Genomic DNA, 15,613 nt, shown 5'->3' with positions numbered 1-15,613 from the left:
GCCACTTCTCCCCACAAACCTTCTCACAAGCACCTGCTAATGGCTTTCATGGCTTTGCTTATCTTGCTTTTAACAAGTGAGAGTAAATTCTCATTTGCATTATTAATAGGCAATTTTCAAAGTATGCTGAAACACCAGCAGGATTGGGTTTGGGAAGACCTGGGTTTTATTTTCTTTTTTGTCCTGCTCATCATCATTTGGATGGACTTCTGAGGTCCACATGTACTCTGATCTACTCAATCATATTTTTAAGAGATTTTTTTTATTTATTATACCCTCTGGGATACAGGCCAGAGGTGCAGTGGCGGTGGGTGAGAGGATTCACCAGAGACAGCGGGAAGCAGAAAAGGCAGTGTTCAATAGTACTGAAATACACTGCTGAGGGGAGCAGCAGGTGAGACAGGAGAGGTCTGTTGGCCATGTGGGTCACCTCCCTGGTCAGGGATTGAACTCTTAAGGTGGCTGGACTTTAACCCATTGAACCACCAGGGAGGGTCCCCACCCAATCTTACTTAAGACTTTCAGAGTCCCTCTCTGGGAGAAGGTGACTTTCTCCCATCTCATGAACCCACTAGTGAAGTAAGTGAGAGGGAACTACTGTTACTGGGATCCCTCGTTTTAATTAACAAAAACAGAAAGCGCTAGTCCTGCACAGAGTGCGGTTTCCAAGCTCTTTACAAATATTAACCTATGTGACATCGTAATTAATGGGGGAACTTGAGTCCTTCTAACAACTCCCTAGAGAAACACATCAATATCCCCACCTTACAGATGAGGAAACTGGGGCAAGAAAGCACCAGGTAGTTTACTCAAGGCACAAGGCAAGGAGGGGTGAGCACATTGCTACCTCTGACCTTTTTAACATGACTTGACCTTAAAGGTATAATGAGCATTAGGGATTTTGCACTCTTCCCAAGGGACACCATATTCAGGTAGAAACTGAATTTTAGATAGGAGGACAGTGGAGGTCAGAGGGCCAGTGAGGCTGCAAGCTTGCCTGTGGTCTCCGTGGGAGTTCAAGGGAAATCAGGACACACATCCAAGTGTGCTTGGTACCCTGGGCGGCTGCAGGGGGCTGCCTTTGACTGCACAGTCTCTAAGTCAAAATGCATCACTGCCCTTGCTGTAGATTTTACTTGCTGTTGTTATTTGCAACAGAAGGACAAACCTCCACCTCACTCCCCACCGCACCCCCCACCCCCAAGTACACAAGGAGAAAAATAACAATGAGAAGAACACAGCTGATTCTGTATTCAAGCCTCAGATCTCAGCCCATGCATAATTTACTCAACACTGCCCTGCAGTCACTTAAGCTGAGGAGAGACCGCTATAAATTCAGGTCTGCATACACTAATTTATTTCTTATTTATTTTACCGATACATATCTGGGGCCTTGGTGATCTGCCCCTACTCTGGGTTGACAGGCAGCTGCAGCCCCAGGTGTGCCTGGGCCAGGGAGGGAGCCCCAGAATTAGGCCCTGGAAGGAAAACGACTTCAGGATCCAGAACCACACACACAAGATTCATTTCGTGTTAAGCTGGGAGAGTAAACCCACACATACCCCCCACCCACTTTTCGGTAACGTGCGGGACTGCAAAGGTGGCCCTAAGGTCTTAGTCTGCTCTTTGATCTCGGTAAAAGCACGGAGCATACGTCAAGGCCAGACTTCTTCACGGGCACAGGGTTCTTTTTCTGAGTCTCAGAAAGTCATGAGATGAGCTGATTTTTTAATGTGAACATTTAATCATTGGGTAGGGAAGGAAAAGAACTGCGGCCATTCTTGAGGGGTACCAGACGCCCAGACTCTGAGGTACAGGTCTCAGGTACACAACGACACCACCACAGGTCTCAATGTGGGAGACAAAAAAATGTGACACATCATCATCCAGACACCTCATCTCCCAGCTGGCCAAAGCTGCAGCCCAGAGAGGGTCGGTCACTCACCCCAGGCCACTCAGCATGCTGGCCCCTGCCCCACCCCCTCTCTTTCGGTTGCAGGCTAATTTGAATACTCAGTTGAGTTCTCAGCATGAGTGAGAACATTGGCAGGCTTGTGTATTATCTTCCTTATGTCCACACCGAATCACCCTCCTACCATCAAAACCTCTTTATTCATGAGGACACCAAAAGACAAAGCAGGGCCCTCCCTGGTGGTGCAGCGGGTTAAAGCACAGCACAAAGGAGCTTGAACCACTTCCACATGAGTTCAATTCCCACCTCCCCCGGAGGTGACCACATGGTGTGGCAGACCTCTCCTGACCTGCCTGCTGCTCCCCTCAGCAGTATACTTCGTCGATCTGCCTGTTTTGCTCCCCACTCTGTCTCTGGTGAATCCTCTCACCCTCCACATCTCTGGCCTGTACCCCAGTTCTGTACGAATAAATAAATCTTAAAAAAAAAAAAAAAGACAAAGCAATTGAGGTGGACATGTGGATTCTTTTGAGCTGAAAGACCCGGCAGACTCAGGGAAAGCTTCTACCCTCGCCCTTAACTCCCTGTACCAGGAAAAAAGCTATTTCCAGAGACAATTTTTACATCATAAATGCCCATCTGCGTGACACGGCAAACCTTTGCTCTGCACCTCTTCCTGAGTAAGGCCTTCCCTCCGCCCCCCCGCCCCCCCCCCAAGCTCCAGCCCCCTATCCCCTTCTCCTCAGCTCAGGATGCTCGACTGTCTTTGAATCTTGTTGTTACGAGCCTACTGTACATGTGTGATTAAATTTGTTTCTCTCCTTTCAGCCTGTCTTATGTCAATTTAATTATTAGAGCAGTCAATGAACCTAGGAGGAAGAAGGGAAACACTGTCTGTCCCTCCACACTGTTCAATTCCCACAGGAACAGCCTGGAAAGTCGGGGCTGAGCCTATGCACTTCGGTACCACACCTATTGCTTTCCTAGTGACACCTTCAAGGTGCCTGCTTTTGCCTCAAAGCTAAGTTAACCAGGGCTTCAGGGGAAGGGGATGCCAATGGGAAAGGAGATGAAAATGGGGCAGGAACTTCAGTAGAAGAAAAAGCCCCTACCTAGGATGCAGCCGGAGCATGGACTCCGCTTACCACAATTATTCCCCAGTTATTTATTTTTCTTCACCCAACAAAGGTTATACTTCTGCCTCTCTCTCTCTCTTTCTTTTTTACCTTCTGGGCTGAAAAAACAGAAGCAGAAAGGTCATGTGGTTGAATGTCAGGACCAGGTTGGCCAGACCTTAGCTCCTGACCTTTTTTCTTCACCCCTGACCCCACTGCTCTGAGTAGTGTCTGAGCCTCAGGACAGACTCACCCGCAGAACATGAAGATGGTGCTGGAGGTGGCGTCATCGGGCAAAGGCAGGGTCTGCTGCAAACACAGCTGCTCGCAGCCCCCGTTGAAGCCGTCTGAGCAGTCGATGCCTTTGGAGTGGTCGTAGCAGCCGGAGCCGTCTTTCATGGGCCGCAGGTCGTCGGGGCACTGCTTGGACAGAAAGCATGGGTGGTTATGCCCGGGGAGGTGCTCGATGGCTCCCACGTCCTCACCTCCCACCTTCTGGAAAGGGACCTGTGCCCGGTAGCATGCACACAGGTTGAGAAGCCTCGTTTGGCTTCTGATAGCTGTGTGACCTTGGACGAGTGCCTTGAGCTCTCTGAAGCCCAAGGTGCCCACCTGGAAGATGGGTCTGCTTGTGCAGTTGTGAGAACGAGGGGAGGTAACGCAGAGGGCAGCCCCATGGCAGGTGGTAGCTGCCCTTACTGTCCACAGTGTTGGATCAGAAGCATGTGTTCGCGCGTATTGTAATTTCCTAAGGCCCTGCCGCTCTAAAGGCCACTTAGGGAGGCAGTGACATAGCATTAAAGTACTCTTGTCAATAAGAGTTTAAATTCCATTTCTTGGGCCCTCCCTCGTGGTGCAATGGCTTAAAGCACAGCACCTTGAAGCTTGCCGCAGCCACTTCACTGCGAGTTCGATTCTTAACCAGGGATATGACCCACATGGCGCGGCAGACCTCTCCTGACCCGCCCGCTGCTCCCCTCAGCAGTGTGCTTCGTCGATCTGCCTGTTCTGCTCCCCACTCTCTCTGGTAGATCCTCTCACCAGTCCTGCATCACTGGCCTATACCCCAGCTCTGTATGTATCAATCAATAAATATTTTTAAAAAAAGTTTAAATTCCATTTCTTGCCCTCTCATTGTGTGATCAGGGGCACACTTATTTTCCTCTCTGAGCCTCGCCATTTTATATCTGTGAAGTGGGCACAGCCACTCACCCATGTGTTTGTCATAAAACATGAATTGGCTCATGGGTGTCTATAGCTTACTTCAGGGGCTGGTGTGAAACTCCACCAACTGAGTTCTCTTCCTTCCTTGACTCTGTCTTCAGCTCAGCACCCCTGTGCCACAGTCCCAGGTGAATTTTCCCTTACATAAGGGGAGCCTGAAAAGACCCCCTAAGCAGTTTACTCTTCTGTCTGGTCTTCCATATGCCTCCCTCCTAATGGCCACCAGACAGGTCATTCCAAATCATCATTCTCCATATCAGAAAAAAATAAATGTGTTGTAAATGCCAATGACTTGAATCTTCCTTGGGCTGACTTCAAACTCTCCACCCTGTCACATGTGCTTCCTCCTTCTGAAGTTACCTGCCACTGAGGCTGTCCTCTGGCTCCTTAAACACCCCCACGGTGCCAACCTCCCAGGCTGCTTGGCACCTGAGTGCTTTGCGTGGAAGCGCGTGCACTATTGGGGCAACTGAAAATTTAAGTGTCTTTTCTATCATTTGATGAGATTGAGCTCATCTTCTCCAGTTCAACAGGTGGAGAAGGGGTTTCCATTCAAATTCAGGAGAGAAAATAAGATCCTAGGTTTCATTTCAGCCATTCTGCTGGTACCTCCTGTCCACTGAGATGAACACCCAGCGCCCAGCCCTCCTCATCCATCACTGGACACCACTGATTAAAATGCCCCCTGCTGTGTCATCCCTGTTCCCGCCTGGCTCCCCAGCCCCCTCTCCAAGTCATCACCCTGAACAACATCAGTAACAATACACACACGCAAAAATTAATTTGCAAAAGGTACCATACCCCCAAAAAGGTCACCCCTCTTGGAAATGAAATTTTGCCTAAGAAGAATTCATAATTACAAATGCATGAGCTAGTTCTTCAACATTTGAGACCAGTGCCAGGAAGGGTGATGGAGAACGTGGGTTATAAATGGCCTTTGTCAAGCTGCAGAAAGGTTATAAAACTGGCTACATTTTGTGCTTAAAAAGAAAAATCAATTTTCCATGTGAGTGAAGTGCTGTACATATTAATACAAGCTCAGAGGGATTCCTGAACATTCAATGTCAGACAGGGTGGCACCAGGTCATGGGGTCATTTGTTTAATCTGCTCATCCTGGGGGCTGAGTCTGCCTGTCTGTCTGCAAAAACTCAGAGACTAGTACCAGAAAGGATGACTGACTTCAGCAGGGAGCAGGGTGTACCTGGGCCAGGTATTACTTGAAGTTCTTGCCATCTGCTGCTCACTCTTTACCACTTTTGTTCTGCAAGTGAGCAGGTGTCCAGGCACCATCGAAACACATTGCCTGAGTCCTTATAACACATATAGCAAAGCTGCCGGCTAGTATCGTACACTGATAACAGCTTCCCACAACATAGCTAGTCTACTGGCCCCAACTTCAGAAAGTTACGTATTGGGGTGCAAAAGAAAATCCCTCCACCCCTTCTGGGTTAATCTGATAAACACATTCATAGGATTAGGATAAATGGCCAACATAACATCTGTGAGGAGACTTTATAAGGTTGTGCACTCTCAGGAATAATGGGGTTCCTAGCCTATGCTTAGGAACCTGAATCATCAAGGAGAAAGAGGGGGCGCTTGATAAATTGGAGGTGACTCATCACTCTGAGAGCCCACATTAGGCTCTCAGACAGAGAGGACAAGTTCACTGATAAGCCTAGAGCTCTTCAACCTTTGATGGCCGAGCTAACCCCAGTCCTGTGGGTCTGATGACTGGGAGCAGCAGGTGGTGTGGCACCCAGCCTCAGAGATGCTTGCACTGTCCCCGCCATTTCCGCGTGTTGACACCCTGTGTATTCTCCGCCCACGTTGCGCCACGTCACCGCAGCCTGTGGCAGAAGTAATGGTGTGTGGCTTCCCACACTAGGGGGTGGAGCCTGAGGGGTCTCGCTGTCTCCTGTCACTTGCTCTGTGTTGTGAGAAGCCTGTGGAGATTCCCAGGAGGCAAGGAACAGAAACCTCTGGCCAACAGCCAGCGAGGCTGAGCCTACAACAGCACATGCATGAGCCTGGAGATGAAACTCCTGGCTCCAGAGCACCCAGTCCAGATGATGACTGAGAACATCTTGATGACAACACAGCTCAGCCACACCAGAAGGTCTGACCCTCATGCTTTTTGTTTTCATGTCATTGCACTCGGAGCTCATTTCTTAGGCAGGGATAACTAATCAGGTGGTAAATGGATCAAGTGCTTAGCACAGGGCTCAGCAAATGGTAGTTGCTGTTGCAGGCGTTTTTAAGGGGAGAACGACCTAGTTTGAGAAGTAAGAAATATACACGTGTGTCAGAGAAAGAACAGTTACAGAGCAAACACGAAGGAGGGAGAAAATAAAAACAGCAAATATAAGACTGGGGGAGTAGGCAGGTCTTGGCCAGGGAAATCTTAGAGGGAGTCCAGGTCACTGGACAATAGGGAGACTTCCTGGTCACCTGAAAGGCGAAGACCCCCATCTTCTGCCCAGGTACCACACTCACTGGCTTGTGACCTTTGGCATGTTCTAGAAACTCATGGAGTCTCGATTTCCTTTCTTTCAGTCCGGGAGGGGGCTTGGGGGGCAAAAATATGGGGACTGAAGTCAGGTCTGCATTCCAGACAGGTGTTGTGACACCTGTTCTATAGGGAAGCCTTCTCCTCAGAGAGAACCTCAGTTTCCTCATTTGGAAAATGGAAATGGGCCTATCACCCACGAAGACATTTCTAGAGACTCCAGGAGAAAACACACCAAGACCTGTCTCAGAACCCAGCACATGACAGGAACTCGCTGTAACACAAGTGGGTGAAGGAAAACAGTTAATGAACTCAAATCCCCTGAAGAAAATTAACTAACCCTATTAACTTCTTTTTAACGTCTCGCCCATAGAAGCCATCACTGGGTCCTTTAACATTGCTTATCAAAGCTCCACAGATGCCCCGTTTCACTGTTCTTCCTTGGGTGTACTTTGCAGATGCTGCACTTTTTGCAGGTGGAGGGTCTGCGGCGACCCTGCACCAGGCCCTTGTCCAACCACCTGTGCTCCTACGGGGTCTCTGTGACATTCCCGTAAGGTATGCACAGTGGTTTCTGGATGTAAAGCTGCTGCACTTTGCTGACTACAGTAGCATATAAACATCACTTTTATAGGCACCGGAAACCCAACATTTTTGTGACTTGCTTTTTGCGAGCTTTGCTTCATTGCAGCGACTTGGATCTGAGCCTGCATCATCCCTGCTCCACACAGGGCCTGTACTCAGAGCCAACTAGTGACTGGTGACCGGATGCACAGTGAACAGGTCAAGCACCTGCTTTTGTTTTTATTTTTTAAAATAATATAATAGTTTATTTGTACATCATTTTGTGCTCTTTTCCATCTCAGTTGTAATCCCCGTGGGCTTCCCATCACCAAATCACCCCTGTGCCATTACCATAGCCCAGTGCACTTCCCTCCCCCACTGTGTTTGATCCCATTCCCCGCTCCACCCATGTAAAATGCAAGCACCTGTTTTTATGGAGCTTACATTCTAGAGAGGAGACAAGGGATAAACACACAAACAAGTAACATTATTATTTCAGAGCTAAAATATGTAATGAAGGAAAAAAATTGATAAAAAACAAATGGGGGACCCTCTCTGGTGGCACAGGGGTTAAAGGCTCAGTGTTATCAAGCAATCGCCAGTCATTGCAGCAGGGGTTCGATCCCTGGCCTGGGAGCTGACCCACATGGCGCAGCAGACCTCTCCTGTCTTGCCAGCTGCTCCCCTCAACAGTGTATTTCAGTAGATCTGCCTGTTCTGCTCCCCGCTCTGACTCTGGTGAATCCTCTCAACCCCCACTTATGGCTTATGCCTCTGTTCTTGTATGCATAAGTAAATCTTTAAAAACAAAACAAATGGAGATGGAGTGAAAGGGTAGAGATTGCCTGGGTGAATACAAATGGAAGGAGTTATCCAAGAAAGAACAGTAAGGGTGAAAGTTCTTAGGGAAGAACAGTGTTGGCCTGTCCACGGGACAGAGGAGGCCATGTGGCTGAAGCTTAGTGAGAGAAGGAAATGAGGTAGCTGAAGTAAGTTGGGAAAGTAGGCAGTGACCAAATCACTTAAGCCAGGGTTGGGACACTATGGTTTGCAGGGTTTTCAAAACTTAATTATTGAACTCAAGATTTATAATCAATTTTAATAAGACCAAGTTCCTCTGTACCCTTTAAACAGATTTTCTGCATAGAGACACTGAAAAATAAAGTAAAAATCTCACAACCATGATAAACACATGGTAAACCCAGATTTGGAACATGTCCATCACTACAAATATTCCTTCCATTTGGTTGGTTATTGATTGATTGATTGATTTCCTAAAAGAGCTGGGATACAGGCCAGAAGTGTGTGGAATGTGGTGGTGGTGGTGGGGGGGCAGTGAAGGGATTCACCAAGACAGAATTGTGAGCAGAACAGGTTGATTTACTCAAATACACTGCTGAGGAGAGCAGTGGGCGGGACAGGAGAGGTCTGCTGCGCCATGTGGGTCACCTCCCTGGCCAGGGATTGAACCCAGTAATAGCACTGAGACTTAACATATAGGACCCCAGGGATACCCCCATTAACCCTTTGAATGCCACATGTACTTCCTTACTGCTTGGTCCTGGCAAGCACTAAACTGTTCTCCAGTTTGAAAACACTTGTCATCTCAAGAAAGTTACATCCATGAAATGATACTGTAAACAACCTTTTGGATATTGACTTCTTTTTCATTCAAACTAATTCTCATTTTCACCCTGGTTGCCCTGTGTAACAATATTTAATTCCTTTTTATTGCAGAGTAGTATTCCACTGTAGGGATGTACTGTCATTAAACTATTCACCTATTGAAAGACTTGTGGGTTGTTTCTAGCTCTTGGTTATAATGAGTAAATCTGTTATCACAACTATTCATTTATCTGGGGGAAAATGCCAAGGAATGCAATTTCTAGATTGTAGGGTATTTGCAGGCTTAATTTTTTTGTGTGTGTGTGTGTGGGGGAATGCCAGACTTTTCCAGGACAGTTACACCATGTTAAATTCCAACCAGCATTACATGGGTGATCCAGTTTCTCCATATCATCATCAGCATTCAATGCTGTCCATAGTTTTTATTTTGGCCACCCTAGTAGGTCTGTAGAGATAACTTAGTATGGTCTTAGTTTGTATTTCCCTGACAGTTAATGATGCCAAACATCGTTAGTGCCTGTCTTCCATCTGTGTATCCTTTTTAGTGAAATGTCTCTTGATGTCCTTTGCCCATTTTCTAATTGGATTTTTGTGTGTGTGAAGGTTGAAGAGTTCTTTATGTATTCCAGACACAAGATCTTTGTCAGATACGGGTTTGCAAATATTTTCTCTCCCACTCTGTAACTTGTCTTCCTTCTCATCTTCTTCAAAAGTGCTTTCACAGAGCAAATGTTCTTAATTTTGTTGAAATCCAGTTTATCATTTTCTCTTTTATAAATCATACATTTGGAATCTAACAACTCTTTGCCAAGGCCATTCTCAAAGGTTTTCTCCTGTGTGTGTTTTCTAGAAGTGTTATGGTATGGCTTTATGTTTTACAATGACTTCTGCAATACATTTTTAGTTAATTTTTGCAGAAGGTGTGAGACATAGGTTTTTTTTTTTTTAGTCTACAAATGTGCAATCATTCCACATTCTTTGTTGAAAAGGCTCCCTTTCCTTCATTAAATTGTTTTGTGCCTTTCTATAAAAAAAAATGGGCTATTTATAAGGGTCATTTCTGGGTTTTCTATTGTGTTCCATTGTGCTATATGTCTCACCTTCCACTTACACCGCAGTCTTGATTACTGTAGCTATCTGTCTAAAAGTAGAGTAGCTTGACCTCTCCCACCTTATTCTTTTTATAAGGAGTTTTGCCTATTCTTGTTCTGTTGCCTTTACATGTGAATTTCACAGAAATCTTATAAAATTTATATTTAAAAAAAAGCATTGAAGTTTTGGCAGAAATTATCCCAAGCCTTTGAATCAAATTGAGGGAAATGAACATCTTTACTGTACTGACTTGTCACTGAATCTGGTGGCCATAAATTCTTCCTTGCTCTATTTGTTCTTTTCTGTTCTAATTTATCTTTTTTTTTTTTTTTCAGACTAAACCATAGAAAAACAGGTGAGAAGGACTGAGATCAAGATGGGGTAGAAGTCAGGGATAAGCCACAGCTTCATTACCATAGTAACAAGCATGCCCACCAGCACCATGACAGTCAAGACCAAAGTTGGAAGGACAAGGTGCATAAATGTGGTTTCTGGAACGCTCCTATTTTGCTAAAATCTTGCCAATGTGGACTCTTTAACCTCTTCCCCTTCTCTTTTTTGGCCCAAGTAAGTCTCCATTCCTCCTCAGTTGAGACCATTAGTGCATGAGTTCCTTTCTCCATCCCTAAGCCAGTGCATAAAACTCAATGCTGCAGGATTCACGTGTCCTTTCTGGGCTGTTCAGGTGCTTGGCGGGTGAAAGAACTCAACCAGTTGGTAACAGAATCTTCCAATCTATGTATACAGCATGTTTCTCCATTTGTTTAGACCTTTGATTTCTTTGATCACTACTTTGTTGTTTTCAGAATAATGTCCCCATATATTTTCAGCATATCTTCCCCATATGTTTTGTGAGATTTATAGTTATATATTTCATTAATGTTTGGGCATTGCAAATGAGATTGTACTTTTAAGTTTTAGCGTTCATGCACACATTGCTAGTATATAGGAAGATAACTGACTTTCCAGACCTGAAACACTAATGCTAGGAGTTTATGTGTAAATTTTTACAGGGTTTTCTATACAGACAATCATATGATCAATCTATTGGGGCCATTTTGTATCTTCCTTTCTGGTTTTGTAAGGTTCCTATCTCCTTTTGGTTTGCTTTTTCTGTCCTACTTCAAGGGCAAAAACTTCTAGTGATATATTTAATGAGTGGTGAGAATGAGCATTTCTGTTTATTTCTTGAAAAACAAAAGATATTTTCAGAAATTTGACTGTGATATGTTGGTGTGAATTTGTGGTTATCCTGGAGTCTTTTCAGCATGTTTAATCTGCAGAATTGTGCATTCTGCCAATTGGAGAAGTTTTCAGCCTTTGTTTGAGTACTTTCTCACTTTCTTCTTTCTTTTGGAGACTCCAATGGCACAAATGTTAAATCTCTTTTTATAGTCTCACAGTGGCTTGAGACTGTTCTTTTTTTTTCCCCTTGCAGTCTATTTTCTCCCAGTGTTCGCAGAAGGTTATTTATATTGTTCTATCTTTAAGTTCACAGATTATGTCCTCTGTCCTCTAAATTCTATTATTGATCTTGCTATCAATCCAGAAGCTATTTATTTTTAAATTCCTTAACTTTCAAATAATTCAGTCCTACAGTTCCCATTTGTTCCTCCTTTATATCTCCCACTTCTTAGCTGAGACTATTTTTTCATGTGTGCTTGTAATTGTGTAAGTATTTTTATGATGGCTGTTTTAACATCATTGTCAGATAATTCTAATATTCCTATTATCTTGCTGATGACATCTATTAGCTGTCTCTTTTCATTCTGTCTGAGATCTCCATGGTTCTTGGTATGACAAGTGATTCTTGATGGAAGTCTGAACATTTGGGATAATGTGTTTTAAATGCGGATTTTGTTTAAACCTCTATTTTCATCTGGCTTTCTCTGACCCTGTTCTCGCATGGGAAGGGAGAGACACATCTCCTTATTTCCAGTAGAAGGTAGAATTCCAGTTTCCCCACTTGGAATTCACTAACACCCAGAAGAGAAGGCTTCTCATTACTGTTTGAGGTGGTGAGAATCTGACTCTCTCAGGTCTCCACTTAAACCCCCAAGAGGGGAGCGGTTGCTGAGCTGGTTATGGTTCCCCACTGAGTCTGGGCTGGCACACTGCAGGCTGAGGAGTGGTCTCACTGCGACTGATTAGTAGTCATTAGTCCTAGCTTTCTTCTAGACCTCCTTGGGCAGGGCCCCTGCAAAGCAAAGCTGCCTCATCACTGTGGGTGGGGGTAGTCCAGCTGCAGTCTCTGCTGACACTAGGTGGGTCTGGGGAGGAGATGCAGAGAGGTGATTTATTACCTCAGTGAGGATTGAAAACCTGGCTGCTTACTTAACCTTTTCTGCTACCATTTTAGCAAGGAGAGATGTGCACAGGGTTGTCAAATTGTCTCTTTATAGCCTGGTAAGGACAGAAGGCTAACTCCCTACTTGGTCTTTGTTAGCGAGGGTACAGGAGGGGTCATGGTTTTTCTGTGATGTTGGCTAGAGTACTTTTTGTCTAGAATGTTCTATCTTGTTAGGCTGCTCTTTCCCTGGTATTCTGGTGGGAGAAAGCAGACTTATGTTTTGTTTTGCTTTTTTGCCTGCACTTTTGGTGTTTCTGAGTTGCTGGCTCCTGCTGCTTAAAGTTGGGATGTAAGAGGTAAAAAAGAAACACCAGGCCATGACCACCTTGTTTTCTTTGAGGCCCGATGTCCTGAACTGGTCTGTCTTCTCTCTGTCTTTCAGTCTGTTTTATATAAATGTATATATAACCTCCAGGGTTTTTAGTTGTATTTAGTGGGAGGAATAGAGAATGTCTACCCCCCCACAGCCTGCTTTTGCACACAGCTAAGAATATTTTCTACATTTTAAGTGATTTTTTTTTCCTTAAAGGAAAAACAGGAGACCAAAAAAGATCACACATGACTTATAAAACCTAAAATATTTACTATATGAGCCTTTACACACAGAAAAGCTCTGACCCCAGACTTGAGCGCTGCGGAGGCACCTGGAATTGATTCCACCTACACCTGGAGGGCAGTGGATGGTGGGGGCAGAGGGGTGAGGCTTGAGTCGCTCCTTTGAAGAGATGACTGAGGTATGAATTCAACGATCAATCAGCATTTTCTCAGCAGTCACAGAAGAGGCCTCGGGATGCTGTGGGACTGGGATTGTGCAGACCTGGGGGTCCTCCTACAGATATAGCCCAGAGTCTCACAGCACCATGTGTTGGGGGGCCGTGGGGAGCCCACAGGGACATCCCGCCCCAGGGTCCAAGAGCCTGAAGGCCTTGAGGACCCGAGTGGGGGAGGGGCGCCTGGTGGATCCCTGCCTTTCCCAGCACAGGCTGGCCTGGCCCTGAGCCCCACCCAGGGCTCTCCACCCTCGGAGCCCAACTTGCATCAGCACCAAACCATTTGTTTCTGGTTGTAATTACGCATTCAATGTTCATTTATTACGGAAAATACATCAGTCCAAGTGCAAAATTTGGACTGGGCTGTTCCACCACCCACTCCCAGGTCTAGAAGGTAGACCAGCTATTATGAGCAGAAGAAAAAACAGCCAAATTACACAGCAGAGAAACTTTTCTTGGGGCCTGAGTGACTTCCACGGTAAATGTGGCTGGGGGATTCCTGGGTAGTGTTCCTCCTCGGGCCCTGGGTGACATCAGTGTCACCATCTTATCTAGAATATCTGGCTTCAGAAGCAGAGCCAATGGAGCAGCTCACTGGCTCTCTCCTTCAGCTAGTCATGTGGCTCCTTGAGCCTGTTTATCGAGAAGACTGGGGAAAGGGCCATAGCATCTTCAAGCTGCATGTGGCAAAAGAGGGGTTGGAGTCAAGAAGCCAGACCCTAGCAGCCCGAGGACAGTTATTCTGGGAAGTGCATTACCAGGTGATTCTCACGCGCAGACCTCCTGGGGTGTAACTGCACAGACCTGGGAGGTGCAGGCCTCTGTACATCTAGGCTGTGGCGCCTCCTTTGAATATGCATCCAGCCTTAGGTAGCTAGAGAGGTGGGCTCCAGTCAGTCTGACCTGGGTCCCTGACTGGCTGGTGAGCTCCAGGCCAGTACACTGAGCTCTCAAACACCACCTCCTTGAATGTAAAATAAGGAACTGGACAGCAGCAAGTTGGGGAAGGCTTGTCGCTCTGGGCTGCCTGGTTTTTGCAAAATCAATGATGAATTGTGCTAAGGGGAGAATTTACTCAAATTGTTTGTTATGTTATGTTTTATGTTATGTTATGTTATGTTGTGTTGTGTTGTGTTGTGTTGTGTTGTGTTGTGTTGTGTTGTGTTATATAGGGTCTTGGCCAATGATAGACCATGGAGTGCAATTCAGGGGTGCCAGTAGGCTGCACCACATGGCCCCAAGGTGTAGGCAACTCCACCAGCCAGGCTTGAGTGATAACACTCCAGACATTCACAAAGGACTGAATCACCTAGTGATGAGTTTTTTAGGCTGCATCCTGTCCTTAGACGATGCCTGGCTGTTTTGTAGAAGAAAATGGAGAGTTTCCCTTCAATGACCATGCCCAAAGAAACCATAAGGATGTCTCTGAACCTGCCTAACTGTGGGCAAAGCCTTGATCTCTTTCCAGGATTAGCAAGTATTTGATTTCCCTCTCCAGGGCAAGCATAAGAATAGCGCTACCTTGCCATTTCCTGGGAAGAGTCCCGCTCCCAATGGTATTGCTCATAAAATCATGGTAAAGATTAAATGAGACAATGGACAAGACAAGATTAAATGTGAGTGAAGGTTCTGAAATATGCAGCTTCATACAAGATCCAACCCCACAACTGTGGCCAAACCACTTCCCTGCTGTGTACCTGTGTTTCTCTGAGCCTCAGTTTCTACCTCTCACCACCTGAGCGTTAACTCCTACCTCCTGAGCATGTGAGAAAACCAAACCAGGTCACCTTGCAGACACACACCTGCTACCATGGCAAGTGACTACAATGTTTTGATACCTCTTTTAGAGATGTAGTCACTTTCCCCCAAAGGGAAATATACCCAAGGTGCGATGAACAGGGCTGCATTCACGGAGAGGGTAGATTGAGTACTGCCAAAGGCAGCTTTTGTCCTTCTCAGAAATGCTAGCCCTGTGCACATTGCAGATGAAGAAACCAAAGCCCAGAGAGCTCAAGTGACTTCTCTGAGCTCACACAGCAAGTGAGAGACACTGTGTCCAATACTGAGGGTTCCCTTTTGATCCACTTGGAGGTGGCTTGTCTGCGCTGTCATGAGCAGTTGGGACTGGCTCAGCTCTGCACAGATTTGAGGACCTCACGGGAAGGTCACTATGATGAGTTGGTAGGAAGGAGATGCAGAGCGATTGGCAGAAGCATAGTTTGGGTATACTGATGAGATACAGCTTCCTGGGAGGTACAAAGAGCGAGGAGGCCAGAAAGGGCAGGGAATGGGTATTGGATGAGATACTGCATATTTCCCCATATACCACCTCTTCAAATTCCCACAACAAAATTCAAAAGTCAGAGGTACCTCTGAGATATAAGTGTTTTGCAGACAAGGGTACTGAGCACCCACAAGCTAAGCAAAGCAGCTGCGTGGCCTGGCAGGCACCT

General features: G+C 45.9%; 1 protein-coding gene across 2 annotated transcripts in view; it reads right to left on the bottom strand.

Annotated features, from left to right (window-relative positions):
• The window catches only part of ASTN2 (astrotactin 2), a 766,181-nt gene that overhangs the window by 291,415 nt on the left and 459,153 nt on the right, over window positions 1-15,613 (bottom strand). For both annotated transcript variants that reach the window (XM_004677396.2, XM_012721364.1), the window contains exon 12: window positions 3,281-3,447. In XM_004677396.2, the coding sequence (XP_004677453.2) occupies window positions 3,281-3,447 (167 nt within the window). The remainder of the gene's footprint in view (window positions 1-3,280; window positions 3,448-15,613) is intronic.

This window comes from Condylura cristata, unplaced genomic scaffold (assembly GCF_000260355.1).
Source record: "Condylura cristata isolate star-nosed mole 26May11 unplaced genomic scaffold, ConCri1.0 scaffold00006, whole genome shotgun sequence".
NCBI classification, from domain to species: Eukaryota; Metazoa; Chordata; class Mammalia; order Eulipotyphla; family Talpidae; genus Condylura; species Condylura cristata.
The sequence above is the reverse complement of the archived record's forward strand: the minus strand, read 5'-3'. Positions and strand labels throughout refer to the sequence as shown.